Consider the following 25,723-nt stretch of genomic DNA (forward strand, 5'->3'; position numbering starts at 1 on the left):
GAACTTCCTCAGCCTCCCGATTGCCAACTCCATTTCTCGACGGAGCCTGCCTGATGGGCTACGTCAACACCAGCATCTTCCGTGGCTGCTCGTTGAGGACAGGTTGCAGTCCCAGCAGTTGCCGTTGCTCCCAGCTCTTGGGAGAGGGACATCCACCATAAGGGAAGGGAGGCCACACCCTGAGGCAATTAACTGCCTGACTACTGTAAAATCTGACCATGGCTACCCAACTCAACTTGCACTGTTCAGAAGCATTTAACCTTTAACTAATTCTTTGCTGCTTCCCAAATTGATTCAAGTTTCACTAACCATATGTTAAAAAAAAATGAGGACAGAATGTATGACTTTAAAATGAAGCAGTATTTGTCTCAAGCCATCTGTATTTGCATTTCAAGTCAATTTGTAGCAATGAGCCAATGCATCTTTTCACTTTTAGTGGAACTACTGGGAAACAGTTTACAACAGAAGCAGGCTCAGATTCTCGAGTTACAGATGGAATTGAGTACACTAAAGGAAAAGGGAGCTGAACTCCAAGGCCACCTGAATTTGGAAAAGATGGTAGCGGCAGAGCTGAAAAATGAGGTGTCTCAAACCAAATTGGAACTTGAAACAACACTCAAGACACAACACAAGCACTTTAAAGAGTTGGAGATGCTAAGGTAATTTAGTATCTAGCTCAATCAAGCAAATTTTTACATATCCCTATTAGATTGATACTGAAATTCTTGATCTCCTGTATCCTTTTTTAATCTCTCAGAAGAGGTTAATGTGATATCAGCAAAGTAACTCAAGTAATTAATGTTTTTTACATTCTACAGTTAAAGTTATATTGATTTTCCTCAGCTATTAAAGTTTCTAATGTGTCATAAATATAAAATAGCCACCCTATTTAACAGTTTCCATTGACCATTTAAACTTTTTAGAGTTGAGTTAACTGACAAGGCAGCCAAAGTAGACATGCTGAATGATGCACTGGCAAATGAACAGAAGAAGGCACGGGAACTGCAATGGGCATTGGAAAAGGAGAAATGTAAGGTAGATAGAAAAGAAGAACAAGACCAAGAGGAATTGGAGGTTTGTATGCTTTTGTCAATCAAATATTATTCAGTGAAGCAGTGCTCTAATGCTTAATGTTTTATTAGCTGTCGGCATCTCTTGCACCCATCCCAACCCTAGACTGATTTACAGATGAACATACAAATAGGAGCAGAAGTAGTCCATTCGGCCCCTCGAGCCTGTTCCACCATTCAATAAGATTATGGCTGATCTGTTTCAAATTCTACATTCCTATCTACCCCCGATAACCTTTGGTCACCTTGCCTAACAAGAATCTATCTACCTCTGCCTTATAAATATTCAGTGATCCCACTTCCACTGCTTTGAGACAGAGTTCCAAGGTCGCACAATCCCCTGAGAGACTAAAAATTTTGTCATCTCTGCCCTGTAAGGACAATCTCTAATTTTAAATCAGTGCCCCCTAGTTCTGGACTCACCAACAAGAGGAAAGATCCTCTTGTCAACATTGCTGTCAACCAAACTTTAGTACAATCCATAACGTGTAGACCTTCTGATTTTTATCAGGTCTTCTAAATTCAGGCCCTATTTATGAGCGAATTTGGTCAAAAGTAAAGCAATGTAATTAAACCTTTGAGTTTAGTGACCAGAATAATTTGGCAAGCACAAATTATTTTTTCTAAGTTATTACTGCTTACAGTTGTCTTTATGATGTCGAATACTGTAAGGATTTTCTGTGTATCATCACCTGCATCCTCAGTACTTTCGCCTCATGGAACTTCATTTAGCCACCTGTATCTGATGCCAACTAAGGTAAACCACTCATTGAACAAATTAGTGCTCAAATGTTTCAGTAAAATGTCAATCTTGAGTTTAATTGTACTTAACCTTAATTTAGAAGTTCATCTGGAAAAACAAAGGGTTTGAATCCAAAATCAAAAGATCAGATCACAATTTATTAAGATCTGAGTTGATTAGTTATCTCCTACCATATATTTGTGCAAGTGGAAATGGTTTATAAAATTTAATTGAAAATCTGATTAATATTGAAGTGAAATGTGTTGTTTTCAAGACTCTGTTTTTGTCCTAGCATTAATAGGAAATTATATTGTTAAGCAATTTCAGTAAAATTAAAAATAATTTGCGCACTTGTAACAACAAACTTGACTGTGGCTGAAGTTTCTTTTTACTTTGAGATACTAGAAAGATATGCAATGTAAAATAGTCACAAATATTCCAGAAATTAGAAAGTTAAAGCACATTTGAAACAAACATAATAGATTAGAAAAGCATGTTCTTGTTTAATTTCAGGACTTGAAGTTTGCACTTGAAGATCAAAAGAAAAGATATTTGCAGTTGGAGTGTGCTTTGGAAAAGGAAAGAGTGACAATAAACGAACTCAGACAGAATCGAGATTCTGAGAAAGTACTGCACGAAGCTGAACTATCACATGAGAAAAGCCGCAACACTGAGCTCCAAATTGTCTTAGATGCTGAGAAAACCAGATCTCATGAGTTAAACAATGTACTAGAAAGAGAACGCCAGCTCTTGAAGCAACTTCAGAGTGCAGAGGAAATGCAGGGAGGGATGCAAAAGCCGGCTGGGATGACATCTGAGGTGCTTGTAAGGGAGCTACAGAAACAGCTAGAAGATCAGCATAACCGTATAGTAGAGTTGGTTAGTGAGATGGAAAGATATAAACTTGAGTCTGTTCAGTTGAGGCAGTGCCTTGAGGAGCAGCAACAGATTCATAAGAAGTCTCTGTTAAAGGAGCAAGAATCACATAGACTAATTCTAGAGAAAGTGGATTCCTTGCAGCTCCAAGCAAAAGAGCTCCTGGACCAGCTGGAAAAAGAAAAAGAAGAAGTTTTAAAATTGCAAAGAGAGGAGGCAAAGTTGAAAAAAGCACTTCAGGAATTACAGGAAACTGATCAAGTGAGAAGTGAAAGAGAAGCAGAAAATCAACTGGACAGAGATATAGCTGACACTGAAAAGGTGTCTCAGACTAAGGTACGTTGTGTAAAATTGTTTCATTACTCACCCTCGCAACTTGTCATAATTGAAATGGTAAAGTCTTCATTACAACAAATCAGCATAGTGCTTTTATTATGTGCAAGTGTTGTAAAGCATTTCACAGGAACATAATCAGACAAAAAATTGACACTGAGCCAAAGAAGAAAAGATTAGGATGAGTTGGTTTAAGATGTAGGTATCTATGCCATGCAGTGAATCGAAGGGAATTTGAGGCACATGACAGCAGAGTTGGAGCAGAACAGAGTTCTTGCAGCATTGTGGCACTCAATAAATGTATAGAGTTAAGGAGGGATGAGACCTTGAGGAAATTTGAGTGCCAGGTTGAGAATTTTAAAATCGAGGCATTGGTGGACCAGGTGGATCAGTGAACACAAGAATGATAGGCAAGTGACTTGATGTGGGTTGGGACATGGACATCAGAATTTTGGATGAGCTCAAGTTTATTGAGGGTGAAAGGTAGGAGGCTGGCAAGAAGAGGAGTGGAATATTCAAGACTTGTGGTAACAAAAGCATGGCTAAGGGTTTCAGCATAAGCTAAGACAGGTGAAGATATGCTGTCATTCTCTGCTGAAAAATAAAGAAATAAAATTAAAGAAGGCAATAGTAATGTAGTTTTCGCAATATTGAGAAAACTGTTAAATTCTTGGGCCTAGGAATGCTGGGGGAATCGTGTAGTCACAGATTTACACTTTACATGAAATTGTAGATATCACATAAAACAACTCTCACATCATACTTGAAATAAGAATGGAATTTCATTTGCTCCAAATCTTGAGTCAGTGGCTCTATTTTACTTTGCATTCTATAACAAAAGAACATGTTCAATGGGAGTAACATAACTAGAGATTGATCTTTAACGTGTAATGTCATTTACCCATGTCAGATATTACTTTCCAAGTTTAAGAGCAAACTTTCTTATGTCGTACATTGCTCTCATTTTATTAGTGAGTGTGAAATAAATTGTGCATTTAGGAACCACTAAACCCTAATGGAGCATGTCAATAACTTTTGATGAACCCCCAACAAATCATTTTGAAAGAGGCAGTCGCTAAAGTCACAGTATGGTATGCAGTTGAGTTATGCAGAACTAGCAGGGCTAAGTTGATGGGTATTGGTTGAATGGGGAGGGGAGACCAGGATGTTGGGATGCTATTTTTGTCCCAAGAATCCCCAGGCTAAAGGGGTAAGATCAGCCAGGGTTCTCACTCCTGATTACTACCTGTAATACTGGTATAAAGTACACGTCTGTGATTATGGAGTGGGGAGGGGGAAATCGCAACAAAGCCTAATTCCGCTCTTACCCTACTTCTGCATGTGAAATTCAGTTGCATAGCACCACCTCCAGTCTGCCAGATTTTTTCATGTGGGCAATGCGTCACTAGCTGCTTCCCGCATGTGTTATGATGTACAGTAGTGCAAATAGTTGCATCCCTTGTGTGTTCCCAGAGACATTGAAAAATATCATGACGTAATTGACCCGAAGAAACTGATACAATGCCAGGATACCAAATTTGGCAGCACATCTGTATCCATAATTGTCATTATTTAGTCCTGAAACAATATAGTCTATTTAAAGGACTGGTCTGCAAGTTGCAGCTGAGGCGCTTTTGACTTTCTTGTGCTCAGGCAAGTTTTGTGGAAGCATTGTGGTCAGCTGTGGGAGCAATTTGGAGTTTTTAGCTGACCACAGGAAGATAGACATGAGGGCAGTTGTTGCAGTACCACTTGCTCTGCAACATGTGCAGGGCATGTAGAGGAGGAGGCAGAGAGGACAAACACTGAATGAAAGGTGCCCTATAGAAGGCCCTACTCACAAAGGGCCTTCTAGGGCCACCATTCCTATTTGGCAATCACCTGGTAGTAGTTCCTGAGGAGACTGTGATTCACAAAGAAGGTCATCATGGAGTTACACCACCTCTTTCACACCAAACTAGCATCTCAGAGAAGGGAGAAGAATTTCATTCTTCTTTCAATGCCTTTCATTCAATGCCATTGGATCCTTCCAGTTGGAAGCAAGCGACATCTATAACATATTGCAGTTCGCTGTGCATGGAAGCATCAAGGAAATCAAAAACACACTGTACAAAAGGAGAGGGTGCTTCATCCTATCTTTCCTGAGGAGGGAAACACTAGGACAAAAGGGCATGTGGATTTGTCAGGACAGTGTGCACCACGTGGCTCTGTGGGTTCTCCAAATCAATGGAGAGCAATACCACAACTGGAAGCGCAATCACTCTCTGTGCAGTTGGTGTGTAACCACAGCAAGAGGTTCATCTTGGTGAATGTCCAGTATCTTAGCCGCACCCACAATGCTTTTATCCTGTGGCAGTCTGCAATACAGATCGTATTCAGGCTTCACTGCTGATTGGCTGCTCTGCAAGGGTTACCTCCTCCATGCATACTTCATGTCTTCTTTTTGCCAACCCAGCATGCAATGTCAGAGGTTCTTCAGTGAGACCCATGGAGCAAACCATCAGCCTCCTCAAGCAATGATTTAGTTGCTTAAATCACTCAGGGAGATCTCTGCTGTACACTCGCAGGAGGGTCCATGCCTTGCCATTTTGAGAACCCAACCATTATCTCCTGGAATGAAAGGCAACCAGAAGGTCACATATATCAATTGAAACTGAACAGAGCAAGAGGGAGTGCATTGTAAAGCTTCACTTTTTTTTATTCATTCATGGGATGTGGGCAATGCTGGCTAGGCCAGCATTTATTGCCCATCACTAATTGCCCTTAAGAAGGTGGTAGTGAGCTGCCTTCTTGAACCACTGCAGTCCACATGGTGTAGGTGCACCCACAGTGAGGAGGGTGTTCCAGGATTTTGACCCAGCGACAGTGAAGGAACGACGATATATTTCCAAATCAGGATGGTGAGTGGCTTGGAGGGGAACTTCCAGGTGGTGGTGTTCCCATGCATCTTCTGCCATTGCTCTTTTAGATGGTAGCGGTCGAGTGTTTGGAATGTGGTGTTTAAGGAGCCTTGGTGAGTTGCTGCAGTGCATCTTGTAGATGGTACACCCTGCTGCCACTGTGCATCAGCGGTAGAGGGAGTGAATGTTTGTGGAAGGGGTGCCAATCAAGCGGGCTGCTTTGTCCTGGATGTGTCAAGCTTCTTGAGAGTTGTTGGTCCTGCGCTCATCCAAGCAAGTAGAGAGTATTCCATCACACTCTAACTTGTGCCTTGTAGATGGTGGACAGGCTTTAGGGGCGTCAGGAGGTGAGTTACTTGCTGTAGGATCCCAAGCCACTGACCTGCTCTTGGCCCACAATATTTATATGGCTGGGGAGTTTCTGCTCAATGGTAACCCCCACAATGTTGACATTGGGGGATTCAGTGATGGTAATGCCATTGAATGTGAAAGTATGTTGGTTAGATTCTCAAAAAAAATAAAAACAAAAAAACTGCGGATGCTGGAAATCCAAAACAAAAACAGAATTACCTGGAAAAACTCAGCAGGTCTGGCAGCATCGGCGGAGAAGAAAAGAGTTGACGTTTCGAGTCCTCATGACCCTTCGACAGAACTTGCGTTCGAGTCCAAGAAAGAGTTGAAATATAAGCTGGTTTAAGGTGTGTGTGTGGGGGGCGGAGAGATAGAGAGACAAAGAGGTAGGGGGGGGGTGGTGTGGTTGTAGGGACAAATAAGCAGTGATAGAAGCAGATCATCAAAAGATGTCAACGACAATAGTACAATAGAACACATAGGTGTTAAAATTAAAGTTGGTGATATTATCTAAACGAATGTGCTAATTAAGAATGGATGGTAGGGCACTCAAGGTATAGCTCTAGTGGGGTTTTTTTTTTTAATTATATAATGGAAATAGGTGGGAAAAGGAAAATCTTTATAATTTATTGGAAAAAAAAGGGAAGGGGGAAACAGAAAGGGGGTGGGGATGGGGGAGGGAGCTTACGACCTAAAGTTGTTGAATTCAATATTCAGTCCGGAAGGCTGTAAAGTCCCTAGTCGGAAGATGAGGTGTTGTTCCTCCAGTTTGCGTTGGGCTTCACTGGAACAATGCAGCAAGCCAAGGACAGACATGTGGGCAAGAGAGCAGGGTGGAGTGTTGAAATGGCAAGCGACAGGGAGGTTTGGGTCATTCTTGCGGACAGACCGCAGGTGTTCTGCAAAGCGGTCGCCCAGTTTACGTTTGGTCTCTCCAATGTAGAGGAGACCACATTGGGAGCAACGAATGCAGTAGACTAAGTTGGGGGAAATGCAAGTGAAATGCTGCTTCACTTGAAAGGAGTGTTTGGGTCCTTGGACGGTGAGGAGAGAGGAAGTGAAGGGGCAGGTGTTGCATCTTTTGCGTGGGCATGGGGTGGTGCCATAGGAGGGGGTTGAGGAGTAGGGGGTGATGGAGGAGTGGACCAGGGTGTCCCGGAGGGAGCGATCCCTACGGAATGCCGATAAGGGGGGTGAAGGGAAGATGTGTTTGGTGGTGGCATCATGCTGGAGTTGGCGGAAATGGCGGAGGATGATCCTTTGAATGCGGAGGCTGGTGGGGTGATAAGTGAGGACAAGGGGGACCCTATCATGTTTCTGGGAGGGAGGAGAAGGCGTGAGGGCGGATGCGCGGGAGATGGGCCGGACACGGTTGAGGGCCCTGTCAACGACCGTGGGTGGAAAACCTCGGTTAAGGAAGAAGGAGGACATGTCGGAGGAACTGTTTTTGAATGTAGCATCATCAGAACAGATGCGACGGAGGCGAAGGAACTGAGAGAATGGGATGGAGTCCTTACAGGAAGCGGGGTGTGAGGAGCTGTAGTCGAGATAGCTGTGGGAGTCGGTGGGTTTGTAATGGATATTGGTGGACAGTCTATCACCAGAGATTGAGACAGAGAGGTCAAGGAAGGGAAGGGAAGTGTCAGAGATGGACCACGTGAAAATGATGGAGGGGTGGAGATTGGAAGCAAAATTAATAAATTTTTCCAAGTCCTGACGAGAGCATGAAGCGGCACCGAAGTAATCATCGATGTACCGGAGAAAGAGTTGTGGAAGGGGGCCGGAGTAGGACTGTAACAAGGAATGTTCCACATACCCCATAAAGAGACAGGCATAGCTGGGGCCCATGCAGGTACCCATAGCCACACCTTTTATTTGGAGGAAGTGAGAGGAGTTGAAGGAGAAGTTGTTCAGTGTGAGAACAAGTTCAGCCAGACGGAGGAGAGTAGTGGTGGATGGGGATTGTTCGGGCCTCTGTTCGAGGAAGAAGCTAAGGGCCCTCAGACCATCCTGGTGGGGGATGGAGGTGTAGAGGGATTGGACGTCCATGGTGAAGAGGAAGCGGTTGGGGCCAGGGAACTGGAAATTGTTGATGTGACGTAAGGTGTCAGAGGAATCACGGATGTAGGTGGGAAGGGACTGGACAAGGGGAGAGAGAAGGGAGTCAAGATAACGAGAAATGAGTTCTGTGGGGCAGGAACAAGCTGAGACGATCGGTCTACCGGGGCAGTTCTGTTTGTGGATTTTGGGTAGGAGATAGAAGCGGGCCGTCCGAGGTTGGGAGACTATCAGGTTGGAAGCTGTGGGAGGGAGATCCCCAGAGGAGATGAGGTCAGTGACAGTCCTGGAAACAATGGCTTGATGTTCAGTGGTGGGGTCATGGTCCAGGGAGAGGTAGGAGGAAGTGTCTGCGAGTTGACGCTCAGCCTCCGCGAGGTAGAGGTCAGTGCGCCAGACAACAACAGCACCACCCTTGTCAGCGGGTTTGATGACAATGTCAGGGTTGGACCTGAGAGAATGGAGTGCAGTAAGTTCAGAGAGAGACAGGTTAGAATGGGTGAGAGGAGCAGAGAAATTGAGACGACTAATGTCGCGCCGACAGTTCTCAATGAAAAGATCAAGAGAAGGTAAGAATCCAGAGGGAGGGGTCCAGGTGGAGGGAGAATATTGGAGATGGGTAAAAGGATCCGTTGAACTGGGAGAGGACTCCTGCCCAAAGAAGTGAGCCCGGAGACGAAGACGGCGGAAGAAGAGTTCAGCATCATGCCGAGCCCGAAATTCATTGAGGTGAGGGCGTAAGGGTATGAAACTAAGTCCTTTGCTGAGCACTGAACGTTCAGCATCGGAGAGGGGAAGGTCAGGGGGTATAGTGAATACACGGCTGGGGTTGGGATTGGAAGAAAGGGTGGGGACGGAGGAACAGGCAGGGGTGGAGGGTCCTAGATGGGTGTTGGTGTCAATGAGTTGTTGCAGCTTGCGTTCCTTAGCACTTGAGAGAAAGAGAAAAAGTTTCTTGTTGAGGCGTCGGATGAGCCGAAGGATAAAATGAAACTGGGGGCACGCGCAGCTTTGAAAAAGGGTACGGCGGTGCTGCTGGAGGGAGAGGTCGAGTGTGTTCATATGGCGGCGCATGGCACTGAGTGTGGATTTCAGAATGTGACGGGAACAGCAGTCCGAGAAACGTTTTATGTCCCGGAGATACCTGTAATCCTGGGTGGGTTCGAAACATGAGGGGTGGAATTTCAGTTGAAATCCACGTGGGGTAAGTCGGAGACGGAGACAGTCACTGAGAAAGGAGATATGGCTGTGAAAGCGGGTTTTAGTAAACACCTTGTCAAACACTAGGAGGGAAATGGAAAGCAAGGAAGGTGAGCAGGACAACAGAGAGATACGGAAATCTTGTCGCAGAGAGGAACAGAACTTCTTCAAGGAGGTAGGCATTTCTTGAAGAGCAGTGGCAGTCAATTAAACACAGAGATAAAAACAAAAAAACTGTGGTTAGATTCTCTCTTGTTGGAGACGGTCATTGTCTGGCACTTGTGTGGCACTCATGTTACTTGCCACTTGTCAGCCCAAGCCTGGATATTGTCCAGGTCTTGCTGCATTTGGACATGGACTGCTTGAGTATCTGTGGAATTGTGAATGGTGCTGAACACCTCTGGAGTTCAGCTCTTTTGTCCATGTTTGAACTAAGGCTGTAATGAGGTCAGGAGCTAAGTGGCACTGGCGGAACCCAAACTGAGCATCAGTGGACTAGTTATTGCTAAGCAAGTACCACTTGATGGCACTGTTGATGACCCTTTCCTTCACTTCACTAATGATGGAGAGTAGACTGGAGGGGCAGTAATTGGCTGGGTTGGATCTGTCCTGCTTTTTCTGTACAGGACATACCTGAGCAATTTTCCTCATAGCCAGGTAGATACCAGTGTTATAGCTGTACAGAAACAGCTTGGCTAAGGGCACGGCAGGTTCAGGAGCACAAATTTTACTATTGCCTGAATATTGCCATAGCGTTTGCAGTATCCAGTGCCTTCAGCTGTTTCTTGATATCACGTGGAGTGAATCAAATTGACTGAAGACTGGCATCTGTGATGCTGGGGACTCCAGAGGAGGCCAAGATGAATCGTTCACTTGGCACTTATGTTTGAAGATTGTTGCAAATGCTTCAGCCTTATCTTTTTCACTGATGTGTTGAGCTCCTCAATCATCAAGGACAGGGATATTTGTGGACAGTCCTCCTCCAGTGAGTTGTTTACTTGTCCACCAACATTCAGGACTGCAGAGTTTAGACCTGATCCAAAACACACAATGCTGGAAAAACTCGGCAGTTCTAGCAGCATCAGTGGAGAGAGAAACAGAATTCCTCAGAGCATCATACGGACACAAAATGTTAACTCTGTTTCTCTCTCCACAGATGCTGCTAGACCTGCTGAGTTTTTCCAGCACTTTCTGTTTTTGTTTCAGATTTCCAGCATCCACAACATTTGATCTGTTTGTTGTGGAATCATTTAGCTCTGTCTATCACTTAGGCACGCAAGTAGTCATGTGTTGGAGCTTGACAAGTTTGCCTCACTTTTAAGTATGCCTGGTGCTGCTCCTTGCATACTCTCCTGCACTCTTCATTGAAACAGGGTTGATCGCCTGGCTTGGTGATAATGGTGGAGTGGGGGATATGCTGGGCCACGAGGTTACAGATTGTGTTCAAGTACAATTCTGCTGCTGCTGCTGATGGCCCTCAGTGCCTCATGGATGCCTGATCTTGTGTTGCTAGATCTATTCAAAATCTATCCCATTTAGCACGGTGGTTTTGCCACTCAACACGATGGAGAGTATCCTCAGTGTGAAGAAGGGACTTTGTCTCCACAAGGACTGTGCGATGGTCACTCCTACCAATACTGCCTTGGAGAGATATATCTGCAGCAGGCAGGTTGGTGAGGATGAGATCAAGTTTGTTTTTCCCTCTTGTTGGTTCCCTCACCACCAACTGCAGACCCAATCTAACAGCTATGTCCTTTGGGATTTGGCCAGCTGGGTTTTTGAAGTCCTTCACCCAGAGTACATTCTGTGCCCTTGCCACCCTCAGTGCTTCCTCCAAGTGGAGTATTGGTTCATCAGCTGAGGGGGGAGTGCGGTATGTGGTCACCAGCTGAGGGGGAAATGCGATACGTGGTAATCAGCAGGAGGTTTCCTTGACCATGTTTGACCTGATGCCATGAGACTTCATGGGTCTAGAGATGACGTTGAGGACTCCCAAGGCAACTCTTTCGCAACTGTATACCTCTGTGCTGCTACCTCTGCTGGGTCTGTCCTGTCGGTGGAACAGGACATACCCAGGGATGATGATTGAGGTCTCTGGGACATGATCTGTAAGTAATGAATCTGAGAGTATGACTATGTCAGGCTATTGCCTGACTAGTTTTTGAGACAGCTCTCCCCATTTTGGCCCAAGCCCCCAGATGTTAGTAAGGAGGACTTTGCAGGGTCAACATGGCTGGGTTTACCTTTGTTGTTTCCGGTGCCTAAGTTGATGGCTGTGTGGTCCATCTGGTTTCATTCCTTTTTATTGACTTTTTAGCTGTTTGATACAACTGAGAGGATTGCTAGGCCATTTCAGAGGGCATTTAAGAGTCAACCTGCAGATCTGGAGTCATATGTAAGCCAGACTGGGTGAGGATACACAAACAAGGAGCAGAAGTAGGCCATTTGGCCCCTTGAGTCTGCTCCGCCATTTAATAAGTTCACGAATGATCTGATAGTAACTTCAGATCTGCATCCCACCTACCCCCGATAACCTATCAAACCCTTGCTTACCAAGAACCTCTGGCTTAAAAATATTTAAAGATTCTGCTTCCACCCCCTTTTAAGGAAGAGAGTTCCAAAGAATCAAGAACCACTGAGAGAAAAAATTTCACCTTATTTCCGTTTTAAATGGGCGATCCCTTATTTTTAAACAGTGACCCCCAGTTCTCGATTCTCCCACAAGAGGAAACATTCTATCCACATTTGCCCTGTCAAGAACCCTCAGGATCTTACAAGTTTCAATCAAATCGCCTCTAAATCTTCTAAACTCCAGCGGAAACGAGCCTAGCCTGTCCAACCTTTCCTCATAAGACAACCCGCCCATTCCAGGTATTAGTCTGGTGAACCTTCTCTGATTTGTTTCCCTCCGGGACACCCTGGTCCACTCCTCCATCACCCCCTACACCTCAACCCCCTCCTATGGCACCACCCCATGCCCATGCAAAAGATGCAACACCTGCCCCTTCACTTCCTCTCTCCTCACCGTCCAAAGACCCAAACACTCCTTGCAAGTGAAGCAGCATTTCACTTGCATTTCCCCCAACTTAGCCTACTGCATTCGTTGCTCCCAATGTGGTCTCCTCTACACTGGAGAGACCAAACGTAAACTGGGCGACCATTTTGCAGAACACCTGCGGTCTGTCCGCAAGAATGACCCAAACCTCCCTGTCGCTTGCCATTTTAACACTCCACCCTGCTCTCTTGCCCACATGTCTGTCCTTGGCTTGCTGCATTGTTCCAGTGAAGCCCAACGCAAACTGGAGGAACAACACCTCATCTTCCGACTAGGCACTTTACAGCCTTCCGGACTGAATATTGAATTCAACAACTTTAGGTCGTGAGCTCCCTCCCCCAACCCCACCCCCTTTCTGTTTCCCCCTTCCTTTTTTTTCCAATAAATTATAAAGATTTTCCTTTTCCCACCTATTTCCATTATTTTTAAAAAAAAAACACCCCCACTAGAGCTATACCTTGAATGCCCTACCATCCATTCTTAATTAGCACATTCGTTTAGATAATATCACCAACTTTAACTTTAACACCTATGTGTTCTTCTGTACCATTGTTGTTGACATCTTTTGATGATCTGCTTCTATCACTGCTTGTTTGTCCCTACAACCACCGACCCCCCCCTCCACCGCTCTCTCTCTCTCTCTCTTTCTCTCCACCCCCCACACACACACCTTAAACCAGCTTATATTTCAACTCTTTCTTGGACTTGAACTCAAGTTCTGTCGAAGGGTCATGAGGACTCGAAACGTCAACTATTTTCTTCTCCGCCGATGCTGCCAGACCTGCTGAATATACTAAGAGGGGTTGATGAAGTGAGGGATCTTGGCGTACAAGTACACAGGTCCCTGAAGGCAGCAGTTCAAGTAGACAAGGTTGTAAAGAAGGCATATAGGGTGCAATAGCTCTGGAGAGAGTGCAGAGGAGGTTTACTAGAATGTTGCCAGTGTTAGAAAAGTGTAGCTACGAGGAGAGATTAGATTGGTTGAGGTTATTTTCCTTAGAACAAAGAAGGCTGAGAGGTGACTTGATTGAGGTGTACAACATTATGAGGGGAATAGATAGAGTGGACAGGATAAAATTGTTTCCCTTGGTGGAAATATAGTTTTTTGCTTTTATACAACAAACAAGGAAGTTGTTGAATCACCAATCATCATTCCTCTTTTTACAAACCTAATGAAGTGCAAAGCAAATAGGAACATAAGAATATGGAGTCCCAAAAGAGACTGGTCAGTATCAAAATGCAGAAAATACCATCAGAACACAAGATAGTCTTAAAGCCAATAACAGCAGAAATTGCTGGAAAAACTCAGCAGGCCTGACAGCATCTGTGGAGAGAGAAACAGAGTTAATGTTTCAAGTCCAAATGACCCTTCTTCAGAGCTCTAAAGAAGCATCCAGCATTTTCTGTTTTTGTTTCATATTACCAGCATCCACAGTATTTTGCTTTTATCATAGTCCTAAAGCAGTTTTATCTGTCATGTATCTATCTAGTTTCTCAAATTTGCCAACACTGTCTCCATATATTTTCAAATTCCTCTGTTTTCAAAGTTTGAATCAATGACCATAGCCCCAGTTATACAACCTGTGACTATATCCAATAATTTTTTGATTTGAATTATCAAGTCATCTTAAAACCATGAATAAGTGCCCAAGAATATATTCAAGCAACTGAAAATGCCTAAATCCTGCTTAGTGGTTTTTTTTTTTTAGGAGCATCTGGTTGGAAAGTTGGCAACAAGCCTGGTTTGAATTTAAACAAACCTTGGCAGTTAACTGTCAGTCATTAGGTTAACTGGTGCATTGTCCATGGTGACACCTCTATCAATCAGGGTCCCACTTGCCAACCAATCAGCACTGTCTTCTTATGAAGTATAAATTGTTGTTCCCTTTACATTTGATATTCTTGCGAATGCCCTGATGAGTGCAAGATGAAAAGCTTCAACATCTTTTTTCAGCAATACTGCCAAACGACTAAATTCTACTTCAGTTTTATAAAAGCTGTATAAACTAAGAAGTTGAAGTTTGTCAAAGGAAAGTTGCTGCTGCAATTAATGTATTTTTTATATAAGTCATTAAAATGATTTTTATTTCTGTGCACAACTGCAGACCAACGTTGGGCTTTCAACTGATAGAACAAGAAACTGGATTATGCAGCAGAAGCTAGCAACAACAGAGACTGGAAATAATGCATCTGTTTCTAGCAAGCAGTGGTGTACTCAGTCAATGAATGATGTTGAAATTGATGGCGAAGGGGCCGCATCTGGAGAAAATATTAACCTGGAGAGCATCAGACAGAAGATACAGCTGATTGTTTCCAAACTCAGAACGATAGCCAACAAAGTTGCTACCAGGTATAAAGGGGGCTGATATTAACCCCTGAATAATGGAATTAAACATTTTAAATTGCATATTGTGACTTAATCTATTGCATACACATTTTGCTTTTTTTTAACGTTGTTGGGCTGTATGGCATGTCTGCATCCCACTGTCAAGAACCAGAACTCTTCACTCTAACAATTAAATAGGCTCCCACTTGGACAGTTGAGAATCCAATTTAAATTTAAGCAGGTTTCCCAGGGCTCTGCTGCTAAATGGAGACCAGAGCAGTCAGATCAAATTGTGCTTTCTATAGCTTGTGAGCCAGGAGCATTAGGAGTGCTCACTCCAGCCATTCAAACCTTCTGCTGGCATGATTAACAGAGCCTCATTCCTAGTCTCTTCTTCCCTCCATCCCTCCCAGTTGTCTTGCATGGAGCCCTCTCCCTGATCTTTGCTTCCCTCCTAATTGTTGTGTTGTGAGTCCCTTCGACCATGCCTGATCTTTGCTTCCCACTGTCACTTGCTCTCCAGGCTGACAGATGGCCAGCTGCCAGGCAGAAATGGAATGATAAAATGCTGGTGAGGGTCAGCCATTAAATTTTGCAGGGCCTCTGCGTTCCCATGATTTCTGGACTTTCCACACCCGCACCCTCCACCCCCAAATTGCACACCTAGCTCCCTTCCTATGAACATCAAGGCCAAAGAATCTAAAATCAAACACTTGAACTTGATTTGTCTTGAGAATTTTCATTGTTGCTGAGGAATCCTCTTGCTCTGAACAGTTCTGTTTTTAGAACCATAGAACACTTCAGCACAGAAAACAGGCCATTCGGCCCTTCTAGTCTGTGCCAAAATATTATTCCGCTAATCCCATTGACCTGCACCCAGTCCATAACCCTCCAGACCTCTCCCATCCATGTATCTATCCAATTTATTCTTAAAATTTAAGAGTGAGCCCGCATTTACCACATCAGATGGCAGCTCGTTCCACACTCTCACCAATCTCTGAGTGAAGAAGTTCCCCCTAATGTTCCCTCAAAACCTTTCCTCTTTCACCCTAAAGCCATGTCCTCTCTTTTTTATCTCTCCTAATCTAAGTGGAAAGAGCCTACTCGCATTTACTCTGTCCATACCCCTCATAATTTTGTAAATTTCTATCAAATCTCCCCTCATCCTTCTACGCTCCAAGGAATAAAGTCCTAACCTGTTTAATCTTTCCCTGTATCTCAACTCCTTAAGACCTGGCAGCATTCTAGTAAATCTTCTCTGCACTCTTTCAATCTTACCGATATCCTTCCTGTAGTTAAGCGACCAGAACTGCACACAATACTCCAAAGTTGGCCTCACCAATGTCTTATACAACCTCACCATAACATCCCAACTCCTATACTCAGTGCTTTGATTTATGAAGGCCAATATGCCAAAAGCTTTCTTTACAACCCTGTCTACCTGTGACACCACTTTCAGGGAATTATGTATCTGAACTCCCAGATCCCTTTGTTCCTCCACACTCCTCAGTGCCCTACCATTTACTGTGTATGTCCTACCTTGGTTTGTCCTTCCAAAATGCAACACCTCACACTTTTCTGCATTAAATTCCATATGCCATTTTCTGGCCCCTTTTTCCAGTTGGTCCAGATCCCTCTGCAAGCTTTGAAAGCCTTCCTCGCTGTCCTCAATGCCTCCAATCTTAGTGTCATCAGCAAACTTGCTGTTCCAATTTACCACATTATCATCCAAATCATTGATATAGACAACAAACAACAATGGTCCCAGCACAGATCCCTGAGGCACACCACTAGTCACAGACCTCCAGTCTGAGAAGCAATCATCCACTACCCTCTCTGTCTTCTCCCACACAGCCAATTTCGAATCCAGTTTACAACCTCTCTATGGATACCAAGTGTCTGAACCTTCTGAACTAACCTCCCATGTGGGACCTTGTCAAAGACCTTACTAAAGTCCATGTAGACAACATCCACAGCCTTTCCTTCATCTACTTTCTTGGTAACCTCGAAAAACTCTACAAGGTTTGTTAAACACGACCTACCACGCACAAAGCCTTGCTGACTATCCTTAATCAGCCCTTGGCTGTCCAAATAATTGTATATCTGATCTCTCAGAACACCTTCCACTAATTTACCTACTACTGACGTCAGGCTCACTGGCCTGTAATTACCTGGTTTACTTTTGGAGCCTTTTTTAAACAAAGAACAACATGAGCTACCCTCCAATCCTCTGGCACCTCACCCATGGCTAAGGACATTTTAAATATTTCTGCCAGGGCCCCTGCAATTTCTACACTAATCTCCCTCAAGGTCCGAGGGAATATCATGTCAGGCCCGGGGGATTTATCTATCTTTATTCGCTGTAAGGCAGCAAGCACCTCCACCTCTTTAATCTCTATATGTTCCATGACACTACTGCTTGTTTCGCTTCCTTCCTTATACACTATGCCAGTTTCCTGAGTAAATACTGATGCAAAAAAACTGTTTAAGATCTCCCCCATCTCGTGAGGCTCCACACATAGACGACCACTCTGATCTTCAAGGGAACCAACTGTGTCCCTTACTACCCTTTTACTCTTAATATACTTGTAGAAACCCTTCGGGTTTATCTTCACATTATCTGCCAAAGCAACCTCATGTCTTCTTTTCACCTTCCTGATTTCTTTCTTTAGTATTTTCTTACATTTTTTATACTCTACAAGTACCTCATTTGCTTCTTGTTGCCTATACCTGCTATACACCTCTCTCTTCTTAACCAGATCACCAATATCCCTTGAAAACCAAGGTTCCCTATGCCTGTTAACTTTGCCTTTAATCCTTACAGGAACATGCAAACTCTGCACTCTCAAAATTTCACCTTTGAATGCCTTCCACTTACTGAACACATCCTTGCCAGAAAATAACTTATCCCAATCCACTCTTCCTAGATCCTTTCTCATTTACACAAAATTGGCCTTTCTCCAATTTAGAATCTCAACTCGAGGACCAGACCCATCCTTATCCATAATTAACTTAAAACTAAAGACATTGTGGTCACTGGACCCAAAATGTTCACCTACACATACTTCTGTCACCTGACCTGTCTGGTTCTCTAATAGGAGATCAAGTATTTGGCTATTGTAGAGATCACATTAAAAGAAACAATTTTCATAAGATTGAAAACTATATCTTAGTTAATGTTTTGAGTCCATCTGGGGACCTGGGTTCAAATCCCACCATGGCAGATGGTGAAGTTTGAATTAAAAAAAAATCTGGAATTAAAAGCCTAATGATGACCATGAATCCGTTGTCGATTGTCGTAAAAACACATCTCGTTCACTAATGTCCTTTAGGGAAGGAAATCTGTTGTTCTTACCAGGTTTAGCCTACATGTGACTTCAGACCCACAGCAATGTGATTGACTCTTAAATGCCTTCTGTCCTCAAGGGCAATTAGGGATGGGCAATAAATGCTGGCCCAGCCAGCAACGAATAAAAAAAAAAATTGTTAATTTTACATATTTTATCATTTTTCTTCGGCTGAAATGCATTGTTCATTCATAATAGGATGCAGCACAGCACTGAAACCATGGATGACGAAGACCTGATCTGGCTACAGAATAATATTCAGGACATTACATTGCAGTTACAGCAGCTGCAAACCCCTGTACCAGAGGTGAGATTAAATTATACTAAAGATACTGTTTTGTTTGCTGTTTTTAATTCTGTGATCTAACAGTTACCTTTCTACTGCTGGGTTTGAGAGCATATACAACAAAATAGAGCTTTTTTGCATACTATAAAATGTGAGAAATAGCTTAACTGTAGAAGTATATCTCAGCCCATTGTGTTTTTCTTATTTAACCCTGCTTGGATGAATTAAGATTTGACTGTTGAGTTTTGGGTAGCAGAAGGTATAAATTAATAAAGAAATCATTTTGACACAGGCAGGTGTACACCCTGAATGTCCTTGCACGTTAATTCCTTATTTCCTCCTAATTGAAGGCACCAATTGGAGTCTAACTGCTTCCCCATAGAAAGTACACAAAAATAAATCTTCCACTAATTCAAAATACTGTAGATTAATCATTATTTCAAAAAAAAAGTGCAGCAGGTTACTTAGTGCTTTGTTGTTCCCAGGTAAATCAAAGATTTCTGCAAGTTGCTAAATTGCACCTTCCAAATTTAGAATGTGATTAATGCTTTATTTTCTGAGTCAAAAATTGCAATGCCCTGTAGGGTTTTCCTCTGTGTCAACAAACCATCTGTTTGATATAGTAGCTACTACCTTGTGTTGGTAGTGTGGCCCAGTATTGTTCCCACGACATAAATTGCCCACGTAAGTAGCACAAATCATTTTCCATCACCGTGGCTTACAATATGTTAAGAGCGCTAATTGTTTAGAAACTGGTGCTCTTATTAAAATGCAATTACCTATTCAGCACCAATTTAATTAGCAGAAAGAGGGATTAGATCCTGAAGGCAGAGTTTTGGGAGCTAGGAGAGTGATTCAAATACAGGACCTCAAAGGTAGTAATCTCTGTACTATTCTTCGTAATTACTCACATACTAGTGAGTTCAGAAATAGGAAGGTACAGCTGATGAGTATGCGGCTTGAGAGATTGGTGCAAGAGGAAGGGTTTTAGATTCTTGAAATATTTTGACTGCTTTGAGGTAGGTGGAACCTGTATAAGCCAGATGGGTTGCACCTAAACATGGCCAGGACCAGTTTCATTGCAGGGAGCTTTGCTGTTGGGGAGGGTTTAAACTAGCTTGGCATGGGATTGGGATCCAGAGTAGATTCAGAAGGGGGAGGAGAAAAGTTAGAAATGAAAGGCTGAAAATTAGAAAGCGTGTTTGGAAGGGAGAGGAAACAAAGGCTAAAAAAAAAAAGGGAATTTGGCAGTCCTAAATGGTATATACTTCAATGCAAGAAATCTAGGAAACAGACTGATGCGGGAGAATGATTTTATACCTGGATTTTCAGATGAGATAGAGACGGAGATAAAAAAATGGACTGGGTGCCACAATATTAATTACAGAAACAATTATATCTGTGAGGAAGGATGATATGCTAGAAGGATCTTCAAATTAGGCCTTATGGGTTGAACTAAAGAACAAAGAAGTGGCATTCATACTACTCGAAGTGAAGTCAAAGGGCATGGAAGAGCAAATACCTAAGCAAATCTCTTGAGGTACAAAACAATAGGACATTAATAGTGGAGGATTTCAACTGCTTAATATTAATGGGGATAGAATTTGTGTGAAAGGCACAGATGGAGCAGAATTCTTAAAATCTATTCAGATGAACATTTTTTTGCTAGTACATAGCAAGCCAAACAAGAGAGGGGGAGATTCTGGACTTCTAGGGAATCAAGCTAGGTAGGTGGAAGAGGTGTCAGCTGGGGAGCACTTTGTTAGAAGTGATCATAATTCAGTTAGATTTAGGGTAGTTATGGAAAAGGACAAAGATAGGCCAGGAATAAAAGTTCTCTATTGGGGAAAAGCTAACTTTACTACACTGAGATGTGATTTAGCTAAAGTGGACTAGAAACAGCTATCTGAAGGATTAATCAGTGCCAGATCAGTTGGAGGCATTCAAAGAAGACAGGGTTCAGAGCAAGTATGAAAAAGGGCTGGACTACAACTCCAGAGCCCCCTGCATGTCAAGGGGATTCAAAGAAAGGATAAAGGGAAAAAAAGGAAAGTTTGTGACAGACATCAACGGTTCAATACTACTGAAAACCTAGAGGAGTATAAAAAATGTTGGATGAAATTAAAAAGTAAATTAAGAAAGCAAAAAAAATTGGCAAATGAAATCAAGGAAAACCCATTGATGTTTTATAAATACATAAAGTGCATGAGTACAAGTAAAGGTAGGGACAATGGATGCTGCTTTTGCTCTTGATGAATACTGTATGTCTGTTTTCATAAAACAGGGGCGAAACTGACATTGCAAATCGAGGAGGAGGAGTATGAAAGACTGGATGAAATTAACATAGTGAAAAGAAATAGCAAGGGGTTTAACATCTTTTCAAAGTGGATAAATCCCCAGGCCTGGACAAAATGTTTCCTAGGCTGTTATTGGAAGCAAGCGAAGGAGTAGCGGAGACTCTGACCATCATTTTACAATCCTCTCTGGCAACAGTTGTGGTGCCTAAGGACAAGAGGATTGTTATGACACAGCAGTTTTCACTGCCAAGCTTGAATGCTCTATTGAACAAAATGCATAAGTCCACTCTACCTACTGTTTACATCTCAAAACTACTATACATCAAAGCACCTAGACTAGCTGGCTTAAATTCAATTAACACACACACAGACTAAACCTCTATTTAAAAAAAAATAATTTCCAATAACATTGTATACATTAATATCTCTTCCTGACAAGGACAGCTAACTTTGTACCATTGTTTAAAAAGGGAGAAAGGGATAGCCCGAGTAATTACAAGCTAGTCAGCTTAACCTCCAGTTATGGGAAAATTATTGGAAAAAAATTTTGAGGGACAGAATAATTCTTCATTTAGAAAGACATTGATTGATTAATCAAAAACTGCCAGCACGGATTTGTTGAGGGATGGTCATGTCTGACTCACAAGATTGAATTTTTTGAGGATGCAACAAGAGGGTCTATAAAGGTAGTGTACTTGATGTAGTCTCTGGATTTTAACAAGGCTTTTGCTAAGGTCCCACGTCACAGACTGGTCATGAAAGTAAAAGCCTATGGGATCCAAGGCAATTTGGATCCAAAATTGGCTCAGAGGCAGCAAGCAAAGGGCATTTTTTGTGACGGGAAGGCAGCTCCGCAGGACTCAATACTATGTCCCTAACTTTTTGTGGCATACATCAATGCTTTGGTCTTGAATGTAGGGGAAATCGTTAAGAAATTTGTAGATGATAAAAAAATTGACTGCATGGTTGATAATGAAGAAGGAAGCTGTAGACTGCAAGAGAACATTGCATTAGTCAGATGGGTGGAACAGTGGTAAATGGAGTTCAATCTGAAGAAGTGTAAGGTAATGCATTTGGAGAAGGCTAACAATGAATAGGGACAGAGGGACTTTGGAGTGCATTTTCACAGATCCCTGAAGGTGACTGATGGGTAGATAAGGTGATCAAGAAGGCATACAGGATACTTGCCTTTATTAGCCATCATAGAATATAAGAGCTGGGAGGATTTGCTGGAACTGGAGAAACCACTAGTCAGGCCACAGCTGAAGTACTATGTGCCGTTCTGATCACCCCACTATAGGAAAGATGTGATTGCAGTAGAGAAGGTACAAAGGAGATTGGACTGCAGAATTTTAGCTATGCAGAAAGATTGGATAGGCTAGGGCTGTTTTCTTGGGATCAGAGGAGGCTGGGGGGATACCTAAATGAAGTGTATAAAATTTGAGAGGTCTAGATAGAGAGGTTGAAAGCCATATTTCCCTTTGTCGAGAGGTTCATAACATGGGGATATGATTTAGGATAAAGAAATAGGAGGATTCAAGGAAAATCATTTCACTCAGAGAGTGGTGGGGATCTGGAACTCACTCTCTGAAAGCATGGTTGGGGCAGAAACCCTCATAACACTTAAAAAGCCTTTATTTATATATTTGTTCATGGAATGTGAGCATTGCTGGCTAGACCAGCATTTATTGTCCATCCCTAATTGAATGTCAAGGGAGTATGGTTGGTTTCTCTCTTATTGGAGATGGTCATTGCCTGGCACTTGTGTGGTGTGAATGTTACTTGCTACATATCAGCCCAAGCCCAAATGGTGTTGAACATTGTGCAACCATCAGCAAACATCCCAACTTCTGACTTTATGATGGCGGTAAGGTCATTGATGAAGCAGCTGAAGACGGTTGGGCCTCGGAAACTACCCTGAGGAACTCCTGCAGCAATATCCTGGGACTGAGGTGATTGACCTCCAACAACCACAATCATCTTCCTTTATGCTAGGTATGACTCCAACCAGTGGAGAATTTTACCCCTGATACCATTGACTTCAGTTTTGCTGGGGCTCCTTGATGCCATACTCGGTCAAGTGCTGCCTTGATATCAAGAGCAGTCACTTTAACTTCAAGGAACAAAGAAAAGTACAGCACAGGAACAGGCCCTTCAGCCCTCCAAGCCTGCACCGATCATATTGCCCGTCAACTAAAACATTTTGCACTTCCAGGGTCCATATCCCTCTATTCCCATCCAATTCATATATTTCTCAAGTTGCCTCTTAAACACCACTATCGTACCTGCTTCCACCACCTCATCTGGCAGTGAATTTCAGACACTCACTAGCCTCTGCGTAACAAACTTGCCCCGCACATCTCCTCTATAGTTTTCTCCTCTCACCTTAAATCTATGTCCCCTAGCAATTGACTCTTCCACCCTGGGAAAAAGCTTCTGACTATCTACTCTGTCCATGCCAGTCATAATTTTGCAAACTTCTATCAAGTTCTTGAGTTCAGCTCTTTTGTCCCTGTTTGGACCAAGGCTGTAATGAGGTCGGGAGTGGAGTGGCCCTGGTGGAACCCAAACTAAGCGTTAGTGAGCAGGTTATTGCTGAGTAAATGCTGCTTGATAGCACTTTTGATGACACTTTCCGCCACTTTGTTGATGATCGAGAGTAGACTTCTGGGGTGGCATTTGGCCGGGTTGGATGCCAAGGGGTCTTGACAGTGTGGATGTGGAAAGGATGTTTTCCCAGGTGGGAAAATCTAGAACTAGAAGTCACTATTTAAAAATAAGGGGTCGCCCATTTACAACAATGTGTCTTTGGATCGTTCTTCCTCCAAAAGGCAGCGGAAGCAGAGTCTTAAATATTTTTAAGGCCAAGTTAGATAGATTCTAAATAAGCAAGAGGGTGAATGGTTAATGGAGGTAGGCTGGAAAATGGGTCGGGATTTTCCAGCCCCGTCGCAGGCAGGACCCACCGCGGGCAAGGCGGCGCCCCCAGCCAGAAGACCATTGACTTGTGGTGGGACCGGAAGATCCCGGCAGTGAGCAGGTGCAGAAAATCCCACCCATGGAGTTGGGGTTACAATCAGTCATGATCTTATTGAATGCGGAGCAGGCTAGAGGGGCCGAGAGGCCTACTCCTTCTCCTAGTTCATACGTTCCTAAAGATTTGTTCTGTTTTTTGTGGATAGGGTGTACCTGGGCAAATTTCCATATTGCTGGATAGATGTCAGTTTTGTAGCTGGAACATAAAAACAAAAAACTGCGGATGCTGGAAATCCAAAACAAAAACAGAATTACCTGGAAAAACTCAGCAGGTCTGGCAGCATCGGCGGAGAAGAATAAGGTTGACTCAAAACGTCAACCTTATTCTTCTCCGCCGATGCTGCCAGACCTGCTGAGTTTTTCCAGGTAATTCTGTTTTTGTTGTAGCTGGAACAGCTTGGCTAGGGGCATGGCTAGTTCTGGAATACAAATCTTCAGCACAGGGCCCTTCACTTTTGCAGTATTTATTGCCTTCAGCTATTTCTTGCTATCATGTGTAGATGAATCAAATTGGCCGAAGACTGGGCATGTTTGATGCTGGGGACCTCGGGGAAGAGGCAGAGATGGATCATCCATTCGGCACTTCTGGGTGAAGATGGTTGCAAATGCTTCAGCCTTTTGCGCTGATGTGCTGAGCGCACCCATCATTGAGGATGGGAATATTTGTGGAGCTGTCTCTTCCAGTTAGTTGTTTAATTGCCAATCACCATTCAAGACTGGATGTGGCAGGACTGCAGAGCTTAGATCTGATCCACTGATTGTGGGATTGCTTAGCTCTGTCTATTGTGTGCTGCTTCTGCTGTTTGGCATGTAAGTAGCCCTGTGTTATGGCTTCACCAGGTTCTCACCTCATGTTTAGATTTACCTAGTGCTGCTGCTGGCATGCACTCTTCATTGAACCAGGGTTGATCCCTGGCTTGATGGTTTTGGTAGAGTGGGGGATATGCCAGGCTATGAGGTTGCAGATTGTGGTTGTATATAATTCTGCTACTGCTGATGGCCCATAGCACCACATGGATGCCCAGTTTTAAGTTGATAGATCTGTTTGAAATCTTTCCCACTTTGCATGGTGGTAGTGCCACACATGTTGGAGGGTATCCTCAATGTGAAAAGGCAACTTGGTCTCCACAAAGGCCTGTGATGGTCACTCTTTCTAATACTGTCATGGACAGATGTAACTGCAACAGGTAGATTGGCGGAAGTGAGATCAAATATGTTTTTCCTTCTTGTTGGTTCCCTCACCGAAGACACAGTCTAGCAGTTTTGTGCCCTTGCATTCAGTACTTCCTTCAAGTAATATTCAACATGGAGGAGGACTGATTCAACATGGAGGAGGACTGATGCATCATCTGAGGGGGGACAGTAGGTGTTTGACTTAATGCCATATGATTTCATGAAAACTCTCAGGGCAATTCCCTCCCGACAGTATACCACTTGCCGCCACCTCCGCTGGGCCTGTCCTGTCGGTGGGACAGGACATACCCAGGGATGGTGATGGTGGTGTCTGGGACATTGCCTGTAAGGTATGATTCCGTGAGTATGACTGTCAAGCTGTTGCTTGACCAGTCTGTGGGACAGCTCTCCCAATTTTGGCACATGCCCCCAGATGTTACTAAGGAGGATTTTGCTGGGTCAGCAGGGCTGGTTATGCCTTTGTTGTTCCCAGTGCCTTGGTTGATGCCAGGTGGCCGGTCTGGTTTCATTCCTTTTAGACTCGATGCAACTGAATAGCTTGCTATGCCATTTCAGAGGGCACTTAAGAGTGATCTGCAGTCACATGTAGGCCAGACCAGGTAATGATGGCAAATTTCCTTCCCTAAATTAGTGAACCAGGTGGGTTTTTACG

The 25,723-nt window shown here is 43.4% G+C and overlaps 1 protein-coding gene across 5 annotated transcripts in view; it reads left to right on the forward strand.

Moving 5' to 3' along the window:
* The window catches only part of akap9 (A kinase (PRKA) anchor protein 9), a 289,385-nt gene that overhangs the window by 241,829 nt on the left and 21,833 nt on the right, over positions 1-25,723 (forward strand). For all 5 annotated transcript variants that reach the window (XM_041183274.1, XM_041183275.1, XM_041183278.1 and 2 more), the window contains 5 exons: positions 437-659; positions 924-1,074; positions 2,326-3,024; positions 14,691-14,935; positions 18,457-18,565. In XM_041183274.1, the coding sequence (XP_041039208.1) occupies positions 437-659; positions 924-1,074; positions 2,326-3,024; positions 14,691-14,935; positions 18,457-18,565 (1,427 nt within the window). The remainder of the gene's footprint in view (positions 1-436; positions 660-923; positions 1,075-2,325; positions 3,025-14,690; positions 14,936-18,456; positions 18,566-25,723) is intronic.

The sequence above is a fragment of the Carcharodon carcharias genome, chromosome 3 (assembly GCF_017639515.1).
Source record: "Carcharodon carcharias isolate sCarCar2 chromosome 3, sCarCar2.pri, whole genome shotgun sequence".
In the NCBI taxonomy this organism is placed as follows: Eukaryota; Metazoa; Chordata; class Chondrichthyes; order Lamniformes; family Lamnidae; genus Carcharodon; species Carcharodon carcharias.